The 23,221-nt window shown below is 50.8% G+C and overlaps 1 protein-coding gene across 5 annotated transcripts in view; it reads left to right on the forward strand.

Annotated features, from left to right (window-relative positions):
* Window positions 1-23,221, forward strand: part of NFATC2 (nuclear factor of activated T cells 2) — a 150,449-nt gene that overhangs the window by 55,436 nt on the left and 71,792 nt on the right. For all 5 annotated transcript variants that reach the window (XM_059705299.1, XM_059705300.1, XM_059705298.1 and 2 more), the window contains exons 4-5: window positions 21,177-21,379; window positions 22,313-22,485. In XM_059705299.1, the coding sequence (XP_059561282.1) occupies window positions 21,177-21,379; window positions 22,313-22,485 (376 nt within the window). The remainder of the gene's footprint in view (window positions 1-21,176; window positions 21,380-22,312; window positions 22,486-23,221) is intronic.

Below are 23,221 nucleotides of genomic sequence, written 5' to 3' on the forward strand. Positions count from 1 at the left end.
TTCACAGCGCTGCCGGATCTTAGATCCGAGACATGCCAGGCCCGAGCCACCCTGCCCTGGGCTGGGCTCTCTGGTAGGCGTTTCTGCCCATCCCAGTGGGAGAGCATGCCGCTCTCGCGCCTGGTGCTGACAGCAGCAGGACGAGGGAACCGTGCCCGGACCGAGCTGCTGAGCTCAGTCCCTGTGTCCCTGTCTCAGCACCGCGGCCTCCTGGGGCATCGAACAGCCGTTGTCCGACAGCTTTGGGCCAGGCCGCTGTTTCTTCAGAGCCACCGTGGATGGAGGCGCGGGCTGTGTCCAACCCTGGCAAACTAGAAGCAAATAATAAGACAGTCTCTCAGCCCAGGAGGACATAGACCCACCGTGTCCATCTGAAACTGTCACCCCGTGAGCTCATTGCCTGTAAGACCCAAACTGTTTCTCAGGTGTGTCATCCATTTCACATCATGCAGACCTGACCTGAGGCCACTGACCCGCATTCCATGGCCACGGCAGCCCCATGAGAACATAAGAGCTATAGCAGTGAAGATGCTGGGTAATGTTATTGAGCACTCACTTTGGCCCTGTCCTAAGAGCTGCACGTGTAACAGCTCCTTCATCCTTGGGACACATGGCTGCTGCCTGCACCTGGCGCAGGTGGAAGCATGTCCAGAGGGTCTGGTGACTTGCCCAAGGTCAGCCGCCAGTGAGGCCAGCAGCTGGGCCTTGAGCTTGGGTTCACCAGCTCCCCAGCTCCCGGTCTGCACTGCTGGGTTCTCCTGCTTTGAAATCTGTTCTTCTGGTTTCCTGATGGCAAAACCAGGCCCAGAGGATTGGGGTGACTTGGCAGATGCCACACAGCTACACGGAGGCCTGGGCTTGGAGGTACATTGTCGCATCCTCTCTGAGATGCTGGCCCCTAATTCAAGCATCGACTCTACAGTTCCGTGCACATGCGGATGCAGCGATGACCCGGGGGTGGGGGGTGGGGGGGACGGGACACACAGGGCGACATGAAAGGAGCACGCTCGGCCTTGGCAGGGTCCAGCCTGGCACTCACTTGGAGGCAGTTGAAAGGAAAGCTTCCGATAAGGAGCCGCTTTATCACCCTCTTGACAGGCCGAGCTTCCTCCCTTCTGTTGCGTGAGCCTTAAACCTCTTCCAAGTCCCTGGCACGGAGCCGCGGCCGCCTCCCGCTCCCACCGCGGGCTGGCAGTGGGCAGGAGCGGGCCTGGGGGGGTGCCAGCCCTTTGAAAGGGTCCAGAGGGCCGCACACCGCCCTCATGTTGGCCCGTGGTGCTTCTGGGCCGGAAAAGGGAAGCAGAGAGAGGAAAGGCTTTCTCCTGTGGCTTTTGTACTCGGTTCGCATTAAGTGGGGCCGGGCTGCGTTTCTGTTGTTTGTTTCCCCGCTTTTCAACAGAAAAATGATGGATGACTCCCAGCGACGCCGGCGCCCGGCTCTCGGGGGTGGCACGCCACACGCCATGCCACCCTCACACGCACACTTTCACCCGGCAGCTGAGCGGGCTGCTCTGCGGCTCCGGGAGGAGCCGAGGGCCGTGCCACAGCCGAGCGGTGCCCGGCGGGGGGTGGACGGGATGAGCACAGCGGTGGCAGGGCGTGCAGGCCTGGGAATCCACTCACTCCGGCCCTGGCAGCCAGCGGCCTCGTCTAGACAGGAAGATGTGTGTGATTGGATTTAAAGACCAGGCTGGAGCTGCTGCTGGGGTGAGAAGGAGCCGGGAGCGTCAGGGCCAGGAATCCGACTTCCCCTGGGCCGACGGGGGGCCTGGGCCGGTGGAGGCAGGGGGCGTGTCACTGCGGGAAGGCACAGGGGACAGGAGGAGCAGGAGTGATATGAGGTGTGTCGAGTGGAGAGGGGACGGGACCATAGCAGGAACCTGACACCTTCCACGCAGTGGGGCCAGCGGCCTGGGCGTGTGGGTGGTAAGTGTGAACACTCAGTCCGTGGGAGGAGAGAGAGAGAAATGACAGGCTGTTAAACACGTAGATACTGACATGAATGATGTGCACAGGGACCCGTGTGTACTGGGGTGTGCTCGAGCCGGTGTGTGCTGGCTCACGGCAGCCAACTGTTAAAGTTTCATATGTTCTACCACATCTCCCCGTCATCCACGCCCCTGAGGTCATTCACATCCACTGTATCCTGTGGCAGAGAGAGTAGGTGATGGTGAGCTCTGACATCTCTTCCCGGTGACATCACGCGGGTAGCTTGGAATCAGCCACGGTGGGAGTATTTGCACCACGGGAATTGGCAAGCACCGCAGATGAGGCCCATCGATATATACCCCTCAATACAAGGAAGACAGACAGAGAAAGATAGGTCAGCGGCTGCCTGAATAAAGCCTTTTGGTTTCGGGAAAACAGATCGAAGTTTTGATGTTGGTTGACTTCGTCTCCACTCCCTTCTCTGCACAGGACCCTTCTCCCAGCACATGGCGGGCCAGTGGTATTTTTTCTTCTCTGAGTCAAGGCCTCAGCAGACCTTCTTGCCTCCTTGAGCACAGGTGTGCTGAGCCTCTCCTGTGCCTGGGCACTGCCCCAGGTGGTTCTCTGAACTTCAAGATCTGCTGACCGCCAGCCCAGGGCCCCCATTCCCGCTGTGCTCTCCCCTAGACCTGCTGTGACAGGCTTTGTGTATCAGTGTTCTGCCAACCGTGGTTTCCTGGGGAGAACCTAGATGCATTTTATGGTGCTTAGTCAGCATTGGAAAACATTTGTAATTATCTTATTGGCACTTTTTAAAAAAATGTATTTTATTGATTTTTTACAGAGAGGAAGGGAGAGGGATAGAGAGCTAGAAACATTGATGAGAGAGAAACATTGATCAGCTGCCTCCTGCACACCCCCTACTGGGGATGTGCCCGCAACCAAGGTACATGCCCTTGGCCGGAATCGAACCTGGGACCCTTCAGTCCGCAGGCCGACCTCTGTCCACTGAGCCAAACCGGTTAGGGCGGCACTTTTTTTTTTTTTTTATTGTGCATTTATATTCATCTTTCATTTCCAACTGGTGATCCTGCTTTCCTGTTTATGGCAGCACCATAAAGTTTCTTTGAAAATACATTTCTATAAGTAAAAATATGACTTCAACTTGAAAGAGAAAGATTGAGTAACGAGTTGTCCAGTGATAGATCAGGAACATGGCTGGAGAATGAGTGAGGTTTGGGGAGCACGGTGGGTGTCATTTCTCCCCGCTTTTGGGGCAACAGGAGCCGAATGGATCGCACAGTGGTCAAGAGAGTGGGCCTTGGAGCTAGACCTGCCCAGGTTGGAACCCTGGCTTCTTCCTGCCCATGACCTTGAGCAAATTGCCTAACCTCCCCGCCCCAGTTCCCTTCTGTATAAAATAATAGTACCTACCTCACCTGTTGTCCTGAGGATTGAATGACTTGATAGATATCGGCATTTAGAACAATGCCCGGTGTTTAGCAAGCGCTCAATATAGCGTTAGCTGATACTGTCATTGTTGTTATGATTAATTATAGCATCCCCTTGCTATGCAAATCTCCCCCCGCTTGGCTTTCTTTGTGACTAGGCGGCGCTCCACAAATATTTGTTGACTTGACTTGAATTTTAAGTTTTTAGAAAGCTGCCAGGCCTGGCACCTTTCAACCAGGAAAAAGCAATTCGGAAACCAGACAGAAAGTAAGCAGCAGTTTTATTTCTAGCGAGCGGCATCGTCACTCCCGCATGAGGCAGACACGCCGTTCCCCGCTCACCTCCCTCCAGGGGACACCTTTCCAGACGCTCACTCTGGTCCCGCGTAAGAGGGCGGAGGCTCGCAGACTGACTTGGGTGTCAGGACCCGCTGTGTCGCTGAGCAGTTGGGTCGTTTGACTTTTTGTATGTGGCGGTTTATTTTACTTCACTCTCAGCCCTGGCCCTTCAGAGAAATCATTTTTTATGAAGCGTCTTGTAACAGACTTGCGCACTAGCTACTGTTTGCAGCTTGAGTTTTTAAAAGCCGAGGCTTACCTAAGCATGGCCATTCTATTCCCATTGAGATGCAGTTGAGGGGCGCGTGCGAGTGGAGGAGATGATGCGATGGTGGTGGGATGAGGGGTCTTTTGATAGGCTTAGGTTTAGTTGCAGCTAAAAGAAACCCAGGATCACAGCTGCTTAAACATTCGGCAAGCTAGTCCCTTTTGTGGAAAGTCTAGAGATGGGTTGTTCAAAGTACTAGGAAGTCATCAGGGATCCAGGCTTTTTCCCTCTTCCTGTTCCACTCAAGGTTACCTCATGGTCCAAAATGATTTCCGGAGCTGCTGCCATCACACCCATAATCCAACCAGTGGAATTCTCAGGAAGCAGGAAGACAGGGCAAAGGGGCACCCCAGCTAGGTTAGCTTCCTCCCCGGGACCTTTCTGCAAGCCTTCTCCATACTTTGGCATCCATCTCATTTACTCAAACCGTTCACCTGCACAGGAGGCCGGGAAGTGTCGCTGCGCTCTTAGCGGCTTCCGCTGTCACCTGAGATCATTGGGATCCTGTTACCTCGGAGGGGAAAATGGATGACAGAGAGCGAGTGGCCTCTGTCACAACAGATGACCTTGAAGGAATACAGTGTAATACTGTTTTTATACGATAGCTTTAAAGTTCTGAGAGATGTGGTCCTTCATTTGTTATCTGATTTTCCGTTGCCTGTGGTCTGGACAGGTGAATATGATATGACAGGGCTATGGGAGAGGTCCATGGAGATGCCACCAGGGAAGGTGGCAAAGGTCCCCTATGGTGGATATTTCCCAGGGGCCTTTGAGATTCTCTTTAAAGAGCCTGTGCCCAAAGATCAAAACCCCCAGCCTCCCCTCTGGCTAGTCCTGTTATAGTGCTGAGTTTCGAGCACCTGGAACTGGGCGTGGCACGTCGTAGGCACTTTATCTAGAGTGAGTAGAAGAATAAATGAGCCCGAGCCTTGGTTTCCTCATCTATAAAACCCAGATGAGCACACTCGTCCTTCTGGCCTTTATATTTAGAGCATGTTCTAAGGAGCCATGGTGATGGCAGGTGCCAGGGGCCTTTAAAAGTCAGTGCTCAAAATAGCAAGGTGTAGCTATGGTTACTTTTTAATATTTTTATTATTATAACAAAGGTAATATATGGTTATTGTAGAATATTTAGAATATATAGATTGCTCACTCACTAATTACTTATTAGGTACCTACTAAGTGCCAGTTTCTGAGCCCAGGTGAAGGAGAAAAATGAGTGTTTATTTCAACTAAGAAACAGACATTGAACAGGTTAAACCATAAGTAGGGTGATTTCGGGCCACAGTGAAATATGTTAAGGGAGAAAAGTGGGTAAAAAGGGGGAGGTGGTTTACTTTATATTGAGGTAGTCAGGGGATTCCTCTCCAGGGATGGGCTCATTTAAGTTGGTATTTGAATGGCAATGAGGAGCCAGGCAGAGGAGAATCAGGGAAAGAGCACTCCGGATGGAGAGAATGGCAGGTGCAAAGGGCCTGAGGCAGCAGAGCGTGGGTGTGTGAGGAATGATACGGGGCCCACGGGGCTGTGGATAGAGGGAGGAACAGTAGGAGATGGAGCTGGAAAGAGAAGGAATCAGATGACAGGACTTTGCAAGGCTGGTTATTGGAATTTAATTATGTTTAAGCACTGCGAAGCCACTGGTGGGTTGAAGTGGAGGAGTGATGTGATCCGATTCGCTGTAAAAAGATCCCTCTGGCGGCTGGGGAGAACCTATTAAGGATGGAGGGCAAGAGAAACGCAGAGATTATCAAGGGGTGGGTGCTGTGCTCTACGCAAGAGGTGGCGGCAGTGGGACCAGAGGCGGAGGAGAAGTGAGAAGGAGGGGGCTGGAGGTGCTGGGGGTGCCAGTGGCTCTTTCTGATGGGCACGGAGAGGCTTGCAGTGCAGACTTTCTGCAGAAGAGCCCCCTCCCCACACATGTCAACTTATTTGAAGCGTGGGTCTCAATGGAGTGGTTTTGTCCCTCAGCGGACATTTGTCAAAGTCCAGAGATTTTTTTTTGGTCAATACAACTGGATTGGGGGCGGGGTGGGGCCGGTTACTGGCCTCTGGTAGGTAGGGACCAGAATTGCTGCTACACACGCTACAGTGCAGGTCGGCCCACAGCAGAGGGGGCCCTGGCCCCCAGATCCATGGTCTGCCTTGGCCAACAGTGCTGAGGCCGAGAAATACCAATTCGCTAGTCTTTTACGCCATATACCTTGTGGGACCATGATCATCCCTCGGGTCACCATCCACCCAGGGCGGTCCCGCGTTCCTCTCCAAGGGGGCAGGTAGCAACGGTTCTGAAGAGCAGCTTCCAGCTCAGCCTCCCTCGGCCCAGAGGCTCAGGGGAGTGGATGAACGAGCGAACGAGCGAACGAGCGAATGAGCGCGGACCAGCTTCCTTGAGGAGGTGAGTCAGATGGGCCGGGCCCACGCGCTTCCAGCAGGTTATGAAAGCCAGGCCCCGTGCGGCTCCGCACAAGAACGGGCTCCTTGTTCCTGGGGACGGGGCGTGTGGAGCTGCCAGAGGGCCCCGCCTCGCGCAGGTCACCGCCAGAGGCCCGTCTCAGGGCCGTCTGGCCGCGTGCGGGGCACAGGAGCTATGCAGGGCCCTCCAAAAACCCTCCCTTTGAAACGAAAGAAATGGGATCTTAAAATCCCAAAATAGCAGGCGGAAAGGTCCACATCACGTCTGCCTTCTCCCTTTCTTCCCCCTTGTGGCAAAAGTGACTCAGAAGTTTTGGGCCGGATCCAGGCAGACCTACGCGCGTGGCCTTTGAGTTGGGGGCGGAGGGTGGGGTGCGGGGGGGAGGGGGGGTGGGGGATTACAATTTGGGGATAACACAACGTGTTAGTGCCTTGGCCGGCTCAGCCAGCTCTCTTGCATGTCATAGACCTGCCTTTTCCCACCCATCTCGGGGTTCTTTTTCAGCTTCTGGCCGCAGCGCAGGGGGAAGGCCGTAGCTTTTGCCTCGCCCAGCATCCCTGACTGTAGTGGGACCTTTCTGCAAAGCTGAAAGGCGGTTTCTTGGGGCTGTTTTATCGAAGTGTTCTGAGGGGGCTGCCATCGGGGCTGGCGCTGCAGGACTCTCGGCCCAGCGTTCTCTTCCCAGCATCCTCGGGTGCTCACACGGCCCTGTTGGGTACCGCTGGTCAGGGTTGGATAGGTGGACACAGTTTGCATGAGCTCCCTTCAGCCCTCCATTGCCCCCTCCAGGGCAATCGATCCTCTTCCCTTTCCCGGCTTCTCCCGGAGCCCAGGACCCCGCAGACAGCAGACACTTTGTTCCTCAGTATCAGGGCGGCGCCCTGGGTGACAGACTCCTGGGGAAATGTTTTTGAGACATGCTGCCTCTTGTCGTCTGGTCTTTGGGTGAATGCAGGTGGCAGGGGGTGTGGCCATGCCTCGCTCTCCCCTCACCCATCTCCACAGGCTGCCAAGTTGCTGCGCGTTTGACTCAGTCTCTCCCTGTGTCGATCCCAAATGCTGCCTGGAGAAGAGATTGCACATTTTATTTTTCCACCCGAGATGGTCTCCTCATTGACTTCCAGGGGAATTGGCCTGGTATAACATGTCTCTTTCATGGTGAGACACATTCCTGCAGACTGGCTCAAACGGTGGTGAACTTAGGCAGACTCCAACGTGGGGATTCTCTCCCAGACATGAATAAGTCTTCTTGCTCAGGGTCACTGGCGATGACTCACTCAGCAATGTGTTGAGCCACACAGGAACCTGAGAATCTGTTCATTTATTTATTCAGGAAATATTGATTGAACATCTCCTATATGCCAGGCACTGTTCAAGGCGCTGGGGCACAGTGCTGAGCGAACTTCCATTCTAGGGGGGGGAAATGGACAATACCAGTAAGCAAACACCAAAGACAACACTCAGCTCTGTCAGGAAGGGGTCCTATAGGAAGGTGTGGGGCAGGCTCTCCTGTAGCCAGGCTGCTCAGGAAAGGCCCTGAATGTAGGTTGACACCTGAAGAATCAGGAGGAACCAGCCCTGGGAAGACCTGCTTTAGGCTGAGGGAACAGCGAGTGCAAAGGCCCTGGGGTAGGAGCAAGCTTGGCCTGGTTAAGGAGCAGCAAGGGGGCCCGTGTGGCTGGACCGGGGTGGGGAAGATGGAGCTGGTGACATGGGCAGGGGCCAGATCAGGCAGGGTTCTACAGGCCGTGATGAGGAGTTTGGATTTGACCCCAAATGTACCCGAGAAACCGTACATTTTAGAGCGGAGAGACGACCTCGAAGATTTTCTTCCGAGAACTCCAACTAGAGAAGAGGTATTTAATTGGCAAAAGTCACCCAGCCGTAGGTGGATGAATAGTAATAGAAGTTATTTAGTGGATGCTAGCTACATGCTTTATGCATAACTCACTGGATCCTCCCAAGACCCCGGTGAGTGTGCAGCGTCATGATGAAGAACCTGAGGCCTGGAGAGCTAAATGAGCTTCCGTATCAGGACAGAGCCAGTGCCTCTGCCAGGCTGTAGCCCCAGGTGGTCTGGCTGCAGGTCTTAGGGCACTGACCCTACTCAGGGAGGGGTGCAGAGGGATGTGAAGAGCGCTTGTTTGGCTTCTTAAAAAAACAAGAACACACAACTCCTTCCAAAGGTCAACTCGGAGAAGGCCTGCAGGTTCCCGTCCAGGACTTCCAGACGCATCTCCGATGACTCAGTCGCTCCTGGGCCTGCAGAGATAGTTGGTCAGGAGGGGGATGCTGGTGGGAGCCATAGCTGAGCTGACATTTCTGCCGCGTGGACCAGAAGCTGGGGGTTGAGAGTGGAGAGGGGTGGGTGGGAGCAGAGAAGGGAAAGTTGGGGTCTCGGGCCCCTGACTGGAGGAGGGGGTGGCCCAATGATCCAGTTTCTTTGTTCAAGGACCCCTCAGGGGGGCTGGGGGGAGTGGGGTCTGGGGTGCAGCCTTAGGTCCTGAATCCCATTAGACTAATGGGCCTCGCCTCTGATCTCCCCACACCGCTCTCCCTGGCTTCCTAGGGGTTTCAAATGTGGACATGGTAATTGGAAACAAATTTAGCGTGTTTCAGGCCATCGAGCGTCTCTTCAGTGAGCGTGCTTGCTGTGCGGTAGATATGCCTGGTTTTAATTTCCAGTGATGTGAGAAATATAGAATGACTTGAGTCTTAATTTAGAATGCCGAGAGGGGCCGGCCGGTTTTGTTTTCGAGCCTGTGCAAAAAGTCTACTTCTCTTTTCATGGCTCACCATGCGATGCGAAAACATGGCCCTGTCTCGGGGGAGCATCTGTTAATTGCTGGTCACAGAGGGCTCCTGCCGGGCGAGGACAGGTCCGGCCAGCGGGACCGCAGCTTGGGTCAGAGAGCAGACGTGGGGCTCCTTCGTTATCACTCCCTGCAGAGGCTGTCCCCTCTGGAGTAGGGCAGTCCAGGCACCAGTTGTCCGGCAGCCGGCCGAGGCCTGCCCACGCTGGGCATGGCACAGTGCTCGCGGTAGGTCAGGAAGAGAATGGCTGGAGCTGGAGAGAAGCCAATGTGGGCAGCGTGACCGCCCTTGGTGATGGGGCAGGGAGGGGAGGGTGGAATGACAGCCACTCTACCCTGCGGCTGGCTCTCCTCCCTCTGCTTGGAATGGTCTTCCCCATATCCACATGGCTCATCCCTGCAGAGATAGTTGGTCAGGAGGGGGATGCTGGTGGGAGCCATAGCTGAGCTGACATTTCTGCCGCGGTGGTTCCCAAGCGATGCCTAAGACCATCGGAAAACACATACATAATTACATATTGTTTCTGTGATTAATCACTATGCTTTAATTATGTTCAATTTGTAACAATGAAATTGGGGGTCACCACAACATGAGGGACTGTATTAGTAAAGGGTCACGGCATTAGGAAGGTTGGGAACCACTGCTCTGGATCATTCTAGCTGCTGTGCCGAGGACACGGTACGGGTGGAGGGGTAAGGTGGGCAAGGATGGGAGCGGGAGACCAGGAAGGAGGCTACTGTACCAGACCAGGCAGGCGAGGGGCCAGTGAGGCGTCTACTGCGCAGTCAGGGAAGAGGTGATGGTCGCTCAGACCGTATTGGTGGTAAGAAGGCTGGGGAGAGCAGTTCGATCCTGGATGGATTCGAACACAGAGGCACCAAGACTTGCCAGTCGGCCGGCCGCTGTATGTGGCTTGCTCCTCTCTTGGAGTAAGCACCATACCCTGAACTCGAAGGGAGCTGTGGCCCCCGGCCTGCCTTTTCCTTCACGGAAGCCTGCACCTTGGACTCCGCCCCTGGGGTTCTTGTGGGTGGGTCCGAGTGGGATGGGACATTGCCCGTGCATTTGTACCTTCGTTGTCTTAGTTTTCTTTCTTGTGGCCTTCAGAGAAACGCCAAGGTTCACTTTCCCCTCTCCACTCTCCACCCCCAAATTCTGGTCCACTTGGCAGAAATGTCAGCTCAAAGGAATGTTTTGGCTTTATTTATTTTTTTTTTTATGCTACACATTCAGAAAGTAATTTTTGTGTCGTAGTCCAGGGAACTACAAACGGTGAGCCCCTCCCTGAGAATGATCAAAATCCAGTGGGCATGTTTAAGTAGGGCCTGATTTCTACTTACTGATTTTATTTTGGGTTAGACACACACACACACACACGCACCTTAACACAAGTAGATATATGTGTTCTCAAAGTTATGTTGTGGAGATTATGCTGTATCATTGTGTAAAAGGCTTCCTTGGGGTGCCCCATATGGTTGCCCAGGTTGTTCACTGCACAACTGCAGGGGGTGCCATTCATATTAAATGTCATACTGGCCCCTAGCATATCCATTCCTTTTTATAACAGCTTTATATTCCATTATGTGCCATTAGAGACGTAACCAGTACTCTTTTGATGGGCCTTTAGGTTGTTTCCAATCTTTTTTTTTTTTTAATTAAGTCTTTAATGTTCAGATTATTACATTTGTTCCTCTTTTTTTCCCCCATAACTCCCCTCCTTCCAGTTCCCACCCCACCCTCCGCCCTCACTCCCCACCCACTGTCCTCATCCATAGGTGCACGATTTTTGTCCAGCCTCTTCCCGCTTCTCCCACACCCCTTTCCCCCCTCCCAAGAATAGTCAGTCCATTCCCTTTCTATGTCCCTGATTCTATTATAATCAACAGTTCATTCTGTTCATCAGATTATTTATTCACTTGATTCTTAGATTCACTTGTTGATAGATGCATATTTGTTGTTCATAATTTGTATCTTTACCTTTTTCTTCTTCCTCCTCTTCTTAAAGGATACCTTTCAGCATTTCATATAATACTGGTTTGGTGGTGATGAACTCCTTTAGCTTTTCCTTATCTGTGAAGCTCTTTATCTGACCTTCAGTTCTGAATGATAGCTTTGCTGGATAAAGTAATCTTGGTTGTAGGTTCTTGGCATTCATCACTTTGAATATTTCTTGCCACTCCCTTCTGGCCTGCGAAGTTTCTGTTGAGAAATCCGCTGACAGTCGTATGGGTACTCCCTTGTAGGTAACTGAGTTTCTTTCTCTTGCTGCTTTTAAGATTCTCTCTTTATCTTTTGCTCTTGGCATTTTAATTATGATGTGTCTTGGTGTGGTCCTCTTTGGATTCCTTTTGTTTGGGGTTCTCTGCGCTTCCTGGACTTGTAAGTCTATTTCTTTCACCAGGTAGGGGAAGTTTTCTGTCATTATTTCTTCAAATAGGTTTTCAATATCTTGCTCTCTCTCATCTTCTGGCACCCCTATAATTCTGATATTGGTACGCTTGAAGCTGTCCCAGAGGCTCCTTACACTATCTTCGTATTTTCGGATTCTTTTTTCATTTTGCTTTTCCGGTTGGGTGTTTTTTGCTTCTTCGCATTTCAAATCTTTGACTTGATTCTTGTGCTCCTCTGGTCTGCTGTTGGGAGTCTGTATAGCATTCGTTATTTCAGTCAGTGTATGCTTAATTTCTAGTTGGTTCTTTATCATAACATCGAGGGTCTCATTAGATTTCTTGTAGATCTCATTACGTTTATCGGCGGCTTCTAGACAGTTCTTGAGAGACCTTAAAAGTGTGGTTCTGAACTCTATATCTTCCATTGACAGTTTTGTCCTGTTGCTTTGTCTCCGCATTTTTTATGCTTTCTTGGTGCACCCCCTAGTGGTCTTTGTGCGCAGTCTTGTTGTAGTTAAGCCTTGATTGTTGTAGTTAATACTGGGGGGATTTTCCAATCTTTTGCTATTTTAAAGAGTGCTGCACTGCCCTAGCCAGTTTGCTCAGTGCATAGAGAGTCTGGCCTGAAGACCAAAGGGTCCCAGGTTCGATTCTGGTCAAGGGCACATACCTTGGTTGCAGGCTCCTCCCCAGCTAGGACCCTGGTCAGGGTGTGTGCAGGAAGCAATCAATTGATGTGTTTCTGTTCCATCAATATTTCTCTATTTCTCTCTCTCCTTCCTTCTCTGTTCCACTCTCTCTAAAAATCAGTGGAAGAAAATAGCCTCGGGTGGGGATTAAAACAAACAAACAACAATTAGAGTGCTACACTGAATAACCTAGTCCTTCGTTTCTCCCACTCATCTGCCAGGGTGCCTTAAAATAACACACTCACTGTAGTGGAATTATAACACCCACGGGAGTGCACGTTTGTAAATTTGAAAGGTAACTGTAAGATCGCTGGGTAGCACCCAGGCTCGGTCTTTTGTTTACATCAGTCCCAGAGCTGAGCAAGGAAGCGTTCCTCCAGCTCAGACCCGGCTCAGACCCCTGCTCTGTGGCTTGCTTCGTGGGCGACCTCACATGTTTGAGCCTCAGTTTCCTCTTCTGTAAAATCCCTAGAGCTTTAACAGAATGGAAAGGCAGACATGCAACAACTAATTGGGTAATTAATTATATCTTGCAATTATGATAAACACAACAAAGAAGACATATTCCTGGGAGGCCCTGCCTCATCTGGGAAGCAAGGAAAGATTTTCCTGCAAAATTATATTTGAGCCACGGCTGCTTCTGTATAAGTAGGAATTAAGGAGGACAAAGGCAAGGGAGGAGGTAGAGGGAGTGGGTTGTTCCTGCAAAACCATACACAGGGAAGAATGTGGAAAGGGGCTGGGGGTGTGATGTGGGGCGGAGCCAGATCATGCAGGGCGTTGGAGCCAATGAGTGCTGAGTGTGATTGATTGACAGCCGACCGGAGTTTATAAAAGGTCCTTCAGGTGCAAGGTGGACAATAGTGGGTAAGGACTGGAGGGGATGCAGGGAAACTTCCCAGAGGAAATGGTGGTAGTTTGGACTCTACCACTTTCATGATGGGAGGTAGCGATGGAGGAGGAGAGAGTGGATTTGAGTGGGCTTAGGCAGTAGAATGGACAGGACTCTGAGTTGGATCCAGTATGGGGATGAGGCAGCAGGACGTATCAGGAATTAGAATTTTTAATGCAGTTAATTAACATATGCTCATTAGATGGGTGTGTGTGTGTGTGTGTGTGTGTGTGTGTGTGTGTGTGTGTACGTGCACATGCACATGTGTGTGAGGGATGGGCATGGGGTTGGGGTGGCAGGTATGTTCTGTGACTTTTGTATCTAAAAATACAGGCCGAATCTGGGACCCATGTGCGTTTGCACAGATCCTCTGCCCCCGTGCCATGTGGCAGAGGGGAGCGGCAATAAAACACGCCCACGGCCGTTGCTTTCCGAGCGAGATCTTTGAGGATGATACCAATTTCCTAATATTCCAAATTCAACAAAAAAAAAAATGCTACTTAACATTGTTCAAGTTTGATTTTAGTAAGATTCAAAACAGTTTCTTTGACCCGTTGCCATTTTGGAAATCAATCCCACATTTTTGGATGTGGTGGCAGCCCGGTCCATCTGAGAGTGTTTGAAAGGCTCTGAGCAGAGCTGATAGAGAAACTGTCTTCAGGGAAGCGCCGTGTACAAGAGTTCTCGTTGCGGCGTGATGAGAAGGTTGAAATAACCTCAATGTCCAACTGCAGGGGTCAATTTGAACCGTGGCCCATGGGATGGAAATGCCAAGACTGGGACCTGGGTGAGGCACAGTGGGGACGGGGAGGTAGGACAAGGAGGAGGGGGCAAAATTTAAGGCAGCACTTACTCTTAGGTGCCCACCTTGCATGCGCATGACCCTGAGAGCCCGTGCCTCCTTAAAGCATGCACCGAGGGCACCTCCCTCACCTTCTGCTAGTCTGAGCCCTGGGAACTACCAGGCTGTCCTTTGAGATTGTCTCATAAAACAAGACTTAATGGCAAGAGGAAATGGCCCTACCATATTGTTAAGTGGAAACAGTATGTAAAATAGAATCCCAAATATGTTTCTCCATATGACTGGAAGGAAAATCTGGAAGGACGTCTACCAGAATACTGTACATTTTGAGGGAGTCTTTTCTTTCTAATTTCCACATTTTTTCATTGTCTCTTTTCCCTGTAATGAATGAACCTTTGTTAACTTTTATAACGAGACAAAGGAAAAGCAAGAATCAACAAACGCTGATGCCCTTTTATCTGTGCTTCAGGATAAGAGGGGGCAGAGCTTGAAGCTGGGGGTGGGGTGGGTGTGAGGAGCTTTCTCTGTGACACGGTGACACAGCGGGTCTGAGGCCTGAGACGTTCGCCTCCGGGATGCTCTCGCTGAGCTGGGGCGTGGACCGCAGCCCAGACCCGAGAGCTGGCCCTTTCCTGAGCAGGGCCAGCTGTGACACGGGGGAAGAAACATCCCTCATCCCTTGGTCCCCCTGAAGGCTTTCGAGCTGTAGGTCAGGAGCCAGGCACTTCACCCGCGGAGCCTCAGCTCTCTCCCCCAGGAGAGGGCTCACCCCTTCCCCCTGCCCCCCAGCATTGCCCTGCAGATTAAATCACCTCATGATCTGCACCAGAAACATGACTTCCTGGAACCGTGTCAGCAGCCTGGGGAATTACCAGAATCAGAGAACTTTCCCTCTCTTCTCCGCGGAGCAGGAAGTGGAGCTCTTGAGCTCCTGGTTGCAGCAGTGCCTGCTGCGGCTGGAGGGCGACCTGCTGGCCAGAGAGAGGCCCTGGCACCAAGGTCTCCCTCAGGCAGGGCAGCAGGGCGTTCGGGCCCTGGAGGGCAGGTCATGCAGCCCCAAGACATTAAGTGGTGTTTGTAAGACCCACATCCCCCGTTCTTTGGAGAGACAAGTAATTAGCTCTGTGCTCTTTTTGCAAACCTCCCGAGGCAGCTTCTCGCACGTTCTGGGGCCAGGGAGGTGGAGAGCGGAGGGAAGTGTTCTCTTCACACAGGACGGCGCCCTCTCCACCGGCCGGCCTTTGCCCGGCATCCAGGCCAGTGTGGGACGCCCACGGTGCTGACAGGGGCCAGTGCCTGGGTTTCGCACGCGGGAGGATGTTCCGGGTTTTTCACTCTGCGGGACCTTCACGTTCATTCTTCGCCGCCCCATTCAGCTCTATAATCTCCCCTCCGTGTGTTGATTTGCATCATCCTCTGATGACCAGGAAAATCCTTGTTCATGGGCACCTACTGGGTGTCAAAGGCTTTGGGGACCTTCAAAAGTTGTCTTATTTAGGCTTCAAAAGGGCCTGAGGGTGTCCCTGTTTTATGATGGTAAATAGGAACTCAGAGGGGTGGGGTCGCTGCTCGAGGACACACAGTGATTGAGAAGCAGAGCCAGGATGGAGATACACACACGTTCTTCTTTCTACTATCCCACACGCCTCGGTGTCCCGGGGAGGGGCCCTCACCAAGGTGAGGCGGTTCCATCACTCACATTGTATCAGCTAGTCCAGCTCAACCAGGGGCTGCTCCTGGGCCCAGGGAGGCTAGCTAGCTAGCTATCATCTATCTATCTATCTATCTATCTATCTATCTATCTATCTATCTATCATCTATCATCTATCTATCTATCTTTATTAAATTTATTGGAGTGACATTGGTTAATAGATCATATAGGTTTCAAGTGTATATTTCTGTGATACAAGATCTGCATATTGCATTGTGGGCTCACCACCCATAGTCAAACCATCTTCCATCACCATATTTTAGGCCCCCAGTTACTCCCACCCCCACCCCTTTCCCTCTGGGAACCACCATACTGTTATCTGTGTCTATGAGTTTCAGTTTTGTATCCCACATACGAGTGAAATCATATGGTTCTTCGCTTTTCCTGACTTCTTTCACTTAGCGCAGCGGTTCTCTACCTGTGGGTCGCGACCCCTTTGGAGGTCGAACGACCCTTTCACAGGGGTCACCTAAGACCGCCAGAAAACACATATATAATTACATATTGTTTTTGTGATTAATCACTATGCTTTAATTATGTTCCATTTGTAACAATGAAAATACATCCTGCATATCAGATATTTACATGACGATTCATAACAGTAGCAAAATTACAGTTATGAAGTAGCAACGAAAATAATCTTATGGTTGGGGGTCACCACAACATGAGGAACTGTATTAAAGGGTCGCGGCATTAGGAAGGTTGAGAACCACTGGCTTAGCGTAATATTCGCAAATGGCAGTATTTCATCTTTTCTTGTGGCTGAGTAGTATTTCATTGTATGTATGTACCACATCTTCTTCATCCAGTCCTGTATCGCAGACACGTTGGTGGTTTCCACGTCTTGGCCACCGTGAATAATGCTGCAATGAACATAGGGGTGCATATGTCTTTACAAATACATGTTTTCGGGTAGATACCCAGGAGAGGGATTGCTGGGTCATAGGGTAAGTCTGTCCTTCATTTTTGAAGAACCTCCAGACTGTGTTCCACGGCCGCTGTCCCAGTCGGCACCCCACCAGCAGCGAATGGGGTTCCTTCCAGAGAGGCGCTTCTTCAAGGAGAGGGTTTCTCCCTCAAGCCGCAACCCTATTTACTTGTTTTGGTTGCTGACGTCTGTTTCTTTTCCTCCCTTCATAGCCTCTCTCTCTCTCTCTCTCTCTCTCTCTCTCTCTCTCTCTCTCTCTCTCTCTCTCTCTCTCTCTCGTCAGCAGGAAGAACATTCTTGATCTTATCATTTAGTACTTCTTGTATTTTCTATGAGGACCCGATCTGCACTTTCTGACCTGCAGTCATAGATCAGAGAGCGGGGACACAGAGCAGACGCGGGGACGTGGAGAGGGTGTGGGATAAGGTGGGAGACTTGGTGCCTGATGGCCCGGCGTTCACATCCGGGCTCTCCCTGCTACTAACAGTATTTATTGGCTGGGACAAGTTGCCCAACCTTTGCAAGTCTCAGTTTCCGCCCTATAAAATGGGCCCGCCCTACCTAGAGTTGTTGGGATCCTGGTGTAACATCGAGTGCAGTGCCTGGCCTGAGGGAAGTGCACCCTTAGCTGCTGCATTGTTGCTATGGTGATCATTCATCCAACACGGATATAGATCACACTGCCAACATATACATGGTTCCTACTACCATGGGCCTCATGCTCAGGTGGGAGAGAGAGATACTAAGCAAATAAACAACTAAGGAGAAAATTTCAGGTGGTAATGGAGCAACTATTCCAGCAGTGTGCTAGTGAATGCTTAAGACCAATTCTTGAGGATATAAAAACAAGCCCAGTTTTTAGCACTTGCCCATTTTTGTGGTGGAAATATTCCCACCGTGGCTGATTTCAAACTACCAAAGTGATATCTACTGGCTCTTAAAATTCCTAGAAATTTAACAATTGTTTCTTGCAAGGCTGAAAGAGCTGGCTCCGGCGCTGGATGTATGTAAATAATATCCTGGAAAGACCTGAAGATCTGAGAACGAAATGTATTGGTGGGAGAGAATTCCAAGCAGACAAGAAGGCTGGGCAAAGGCCCTGAGGTCAGAAAGAGCCTGATGTGCTCAGGGAACAGACGGATGGCTGGTGTTGGCAGGAACCTAATAGGATGGAGGGAGAAGAAGGCAGAGGCTGGGCTGTTGGAAGCCTCACAGGCCACGGCACCAGATTTCAATCTTATTCTAAGGCCACAGGAAGTCTTTGGAGGGTTGTAAGCTGGAGAGTACCTTAGTCCGATTTGCACTTCTAAAAGATCACTGGGCTCATCTGTAAAAGACCAGCAAGAGGCCAGTTAGAGGGTAGTGATGGTCATTCCTGGGAGAGGCAATGGTGGCTTGGACTAGGTGTGCCAGCAGGGGAGGGGACAGAGGTAGCTGGATTCAGGTGGGGCCGTGGGGACATGACAGATTTTATCTGCAGGTGTTCCCTGGGTGTTTACCATGGATACACTCTGCCTGCAATTTCTGCTCTTCTGTCATGGGAGGAGGAAGGAACCTTAGGGCATACAGTCCGTCTGCCTACCTACCTTCTCTATACGTGAGGCTGTGTTTACCACTTCCTTCTAAATCCAGGAGGCAGGATGAGGAAATATATTTCTCTTGGCTCCAAATGCAAAGCAAAAGCAAAATCTCTTCTCAGCGCCGCCCTGCTTCCTTTGATTTTTGTCACTGACAACAGCGCCCTGTTCTTCCATGTGTGTGGGGGGAAGAAAGATAAGAGGCTCTGCCCTGGGTTTCAGTCTTTGCCCTACGGTGCCTCTTGGGCGTGGATCAGACACACATGTAAATGCCATGGGCGGTGGCCTAGCAGAGCACGAAAAAGGTTGCCATCTGGCTCTGCTCCACTTCCAACCCGTGTCTTTGTATGGTTTTTAGACGGGGACGGGAGGATTCCATCTTTCTAGGCTGGCATTGTCCGACAGAACTTTTCTCGATGGCGGAAACGTTCTCCGTCTGAGCTGTCCATTACCGTGGCCACTGGCCGCTTGTGGCTACACACCAATTGACATGTGCAGCTGAGAGACCAAATTTTCAATTTTGCTTAAGGTTTGGTTGGATAGCACAATGCTAGACCGCGAGTGATTGCCCACTGGACCTCTGTTTTTTGGCAGCCGACTGGAGATCCTGCTGAAATTCTGTAGCACGTTATGGAAGGGCGGGATCTTAGTGAGTGGCCACTTGTCATAGTTCCCCTCAGTTTGCAGAGAGAGGCACAGAGGATTAAATGATTTGCCCGGCGTTTCTCAGCTCGGGAGTGGAAGACAGGAACCCATCTTCATGTTAATTTTCACAGGTTTCCAGAAATGCATTCTTCATAGAACATTGTGAATAAATTTTAAATTCCTCTGACCACCTTCTCAATCTTGGTCTCCCCCTCCATCCTTAGAACTGATCACGGTGTGGTCAGTTTGGAGTTCATCCTTCTGCATCTTTTCCTATTCCATGTACGTGTGTATAAATGGGTGGATTGAAAACATTCAGCATGTTTAGAATAAGTTTTATCACACTATCCATATTTTTCTACAAATTGCTTTTCTCTTTCAACAGTATGTCTTAGATCTTTCTGGATCCATCCAGAGATCGCAGCCTTATATATATTTGTAATTGCTGCAGTCTTTCATAGCCTGGTGGTGTCATAGTGCTCATAAGCCTATTATATGACTAATTGTTTATTGTTCCTTATTTTTATAGTAAACATGTTTGTGCCTATCTCCTGCATGCCAATATGTCTCCTAGAAATATTGAGAGATGAAATTACTGGGTCATAGAGAATATGTATTTTTAATTTTAGCAGTTGTTACTTAATACTCATTAACATGGTTATACCAGTTTATATCCTATCAGCTGCATGACAGTGCCTGTGTCTCCATAGGCTGCAAAATGCCTGATATGATCAAATATTTACATGTGTGCCAACCTAACAGGTGAAAAATGGATCTCATGGTTGTTTAATTTGCATTTTCCCATTTGTAAGTCAAATTGAACATCTTTACTATGCTATTTGTTTTTCTATGAATTGCCTGTTCAAATCTCTTGCTCATTTTTTCTGTTGGATAGTTTTATTAATTCACTAGAGGCCTTGTGCAGGAAAATTTATGCACTGGAGGGGGCGTCCCTCAGCCAGCCTGCCCTCTCTCAGAGTCCGGGAGCCCTCAGGGGCGGGAGGCGACTCAGAGATCAGGGGAAGGCAACGCCCCCATCACACCTCCACTGCTGCCACTGCCGGCAGCGCAAGCCTCGGTTGGCCCTGGGCTGCTGGGCAGCCTCCATCTGAGGCTTGCCTGCGCCTCGGGCTGGCCCTGGGGCAACTGGGGGGCTGAGGGCAGATCCAGCTGCACCATGTGCTTGCCACCCCCTTTTCCCCCCCAGGGGGGCTGAAATGACTGGGGGGCTCTGGCAGGGCTGAGGGGTCTGGGCGCCGCCATCTTTGTGACTGTGACGGTCAATTTGCATATTCCCTCTTTATTAGATAGGATTCAGCAAATATACACTAGGATGTACACCATATGCCCAGCATTATTTTAGATGCTGGGATTTTGTGGCAAGTTGCAAAAACAGACATTCCTGCCCTCAAAGAGGTGGTAGTCAAGGTGTGGGGGAAAGGAATTGAGGAAATTCCTCTAAGCCAGTGGTTCTCAACCTTCTGGCCCTTTAAATACAGTTCCTCATGTTGTGACCCAACCATAAAATTATTTTTGTTGCTACTTCCTAACTGTAATGTTGCTACTGTTATGAATCGTAATGTAAATATCTGATATGCAGGATGGTCTTAGGCGACCCCTGTGAAAGGGTTGTTCGACCGCCAAAGGGGTCGCGACCCACAGGCTGAGAACCGCTGCTCTAAGCGAAAGGAACTGAGGAAATGTATCCTTTGTTAGATGGGACGAAGAGAAGCAGAAGGAGATGGGGAGAGACTCGGGGTAGGACTTGGCGTTCACTAGGACACCCAGGAATCTCATCCTTGACTTTCTCACCTGTAGGCATTCTTCATACAATCTGTGTCCTAGTCCTTTGTCTGTCCTACGTGGTACCTATTTCCTTCCAGTCTTCCATTTTCTTTGGTCTTAGATGATGGTACTTTTGCCTTGCTCATTCTTTTTATTTATTTATCACAAAATCAAACTTGTTGATTGCAATCAGGCATTGACAAGTGAAAGTTCCTTCTTCCCAGACAACCGTTGTCAAGAGGCATGTCTCCTCTGATTATTTCTATCCTCACTGCCATGCCACACTCCCGCTGCCAGCCCCCATCCGCGGCTGAAGCATACTTTTTGGCTGTGTCTTAGTAAGTGTAGTTTATTGACGCAGTCCCCTCTGGCTGGACTCAAGGTTGCTTCCAGATCTCCTTCCATCGAGACGAGACAGCGATCCTATGCTCTCTCTATGGCCCAGGAGTTTCTTGGGTCCTTTTGTTTATTGGGCCCCAGCCTCCGCACCCTGCACATCAGTGGAGCTGCCATAACCTGATTCTGTGCTCTCTCCCCCAGCTGCACGGCTACATGGAGAACAAGCCGCTGGGGCTTCAGATCTTCATCGGGACGGCCGACGAGCGGATCCTTAAGCCCCACGCCTTCTACCAGGTGCACCGGATCACGGGAAAAACCGTCACCACCACCAGCTACGAGAAGATCGTTGGCAACACCAAAGTCCTGGAGATCCCGCTGGAGCCAAAAAACAACATGAGGGCGACGTAAGGGCTGGGGCTGAGGGCGGTGGGTCCGAGTGGCAGGGGTTTGGGAGAGCAGACTCCCTGGAGTTGGTGGAGGAGCGGGGAATGGTGTTTCCCAGTCTGTGATGGACGCAGAGAGGTGACTGCTTTAAAGTTTCCGTTTTAAAAGTGCGTTACCTAGATGTTTTTCATGTATTACTTAGGCATCTTTGGGTTCTGTTGGTTGGGATGAGACTAAATTCATTGACATTAAAAATGTTATTTGACCTAAAGAAAATTATTAAGTCATGATAGGTCAAAACTCACCAGGTCATTTGCGTGTGGCTAACATTTGGGGACCATTGCACCCATGTATTGGAGTTGAAAAATCTTTTTATTAGAAATAAATCTCAAACGTACAGGAAAACTGCAAGAAACAAGAACTCTCTCCAGCATACTGTTCACTCAGATTTGCCAGTTGTTAACCGTTTTCGCATTTGCTTGATCACTCTCCATTTTTTCCTGAAGTTAGTTGCAGAAATCATGCCTTTTGACTTTTTAAATACGTCCGCATCCATATCCTTAGACCAAGAATGCATTCTTCCGTGGCCACAGCGCATTTATCAAATTCAAGGTGTTAACGTTGACACACCGCTGTTCTCTATTGGCTCGTCCAGAAGCAGTTTCGCCAGTGGCGTGTTTGAGCTTTTCAGATGCTTTTGAGAGTCGAAAAGTTGGCATGAAAAATCTCACTAGAGAAGTCATTTCCCCCGGGGAGTTCCTCTAATTGCTTTATAAGTGTTTGACTCCCCTCTCGGTATAAATCCCTGGCTGAAATACGTATCAGTGTGTTGCAGTTCCTTCTGGTGTCTGGCTGAGGGGTTATTTGGCTTACCTGGCGAAGCTGGCTTTGTGGGGGATCTCTCCTGCTCGCTAAGATGGCTGGCTGTAAATGGGGTTCTCGTCCTCGGGCAGCATCGACTGCGCGGGCATCCTGAAGCTGAGGAACGCTGACATCGAGCTGCGCAAAGGCGAGACGGACATCGGCAGGAAGAACACGCGGGTGAGGCTGGTGTTCCGGGTGCACATTCCCGAGGCCAGTGGGAGGATCGTCTCCCTGCAGACCGCGTCGAACCCCATCGAGTGCTGTAAGTGGGGCTCTGGGCAGGGTCGGTTTTTGGAGTGGACTCTATGTGACACCCCCTCCCCCGCCCCCGCCCCACCGCAAGGCACCCTGGGCCCGGTACCCCGCAAAGGTCACAGGACCCACAAGGATCAAGAGCGGGCCCCAGATGACCCAAGGGGCCGGCGCCAGAACACACTTAAAGGCTTTTGTCTGCTTCGATTTACTTGTGGAGGGTTTGCGGCCTCACAGGAAATTAAAAAATAATACCGCTAATGAGTCGCCCACAGCTTTGCTTAGAAGATTGGAGATGTATAAATGTTCTGGTTTTCAAAACGGTTAGCTGGCGTTGGAGTGAGTTCACCATACACCGCGTCCTCTTTCTTTTCCTCTGTTTTTCTTTCAATAAGAATAACGACGATATGACAGTGGCTCTTCCTATTGAGCTTGTTGAATACTGACAGCCGTCCTTGGTGATGGCGGGTGTCACCGTGCACATTTCACAGGAGAGGAGGGGGTAGGGCAGCACAACCCCAAAGTGGCAGGGTGGCGCTTGAACGGGAGCTTTGGCACCCAGGAGCCATGCTGCCCCGTCACCCTCAGCCCATCCCTGTGCGTTTACTGAGAATCCACTGATGTCCCGTGTGTTGCTGGCGTCCTGCAAATGAGCAAGAGGTTTTCTCTGTCCTCAACGAGCTGACGTTCCGGTGGCTGTAAAGATGCCCAAGCAAAGAGGCAGGAGGCGGTCAGAGTCCAGTACA

The sequence above is a fragment of the Myotis daubentonii genome, chromosome 8 (assembly GCF_963259705.1).
Source record: "Myotis daubentonii chromosome 8, mMyoDau2.1, whole genome shotgun sequence".
Classification (NCBI taxonomy): Eukaryota; Metazoa; Chordata; class Mammalia; order Chiroptera; family Vespertilionidae; genus Myotis; species Myotis daubentonii.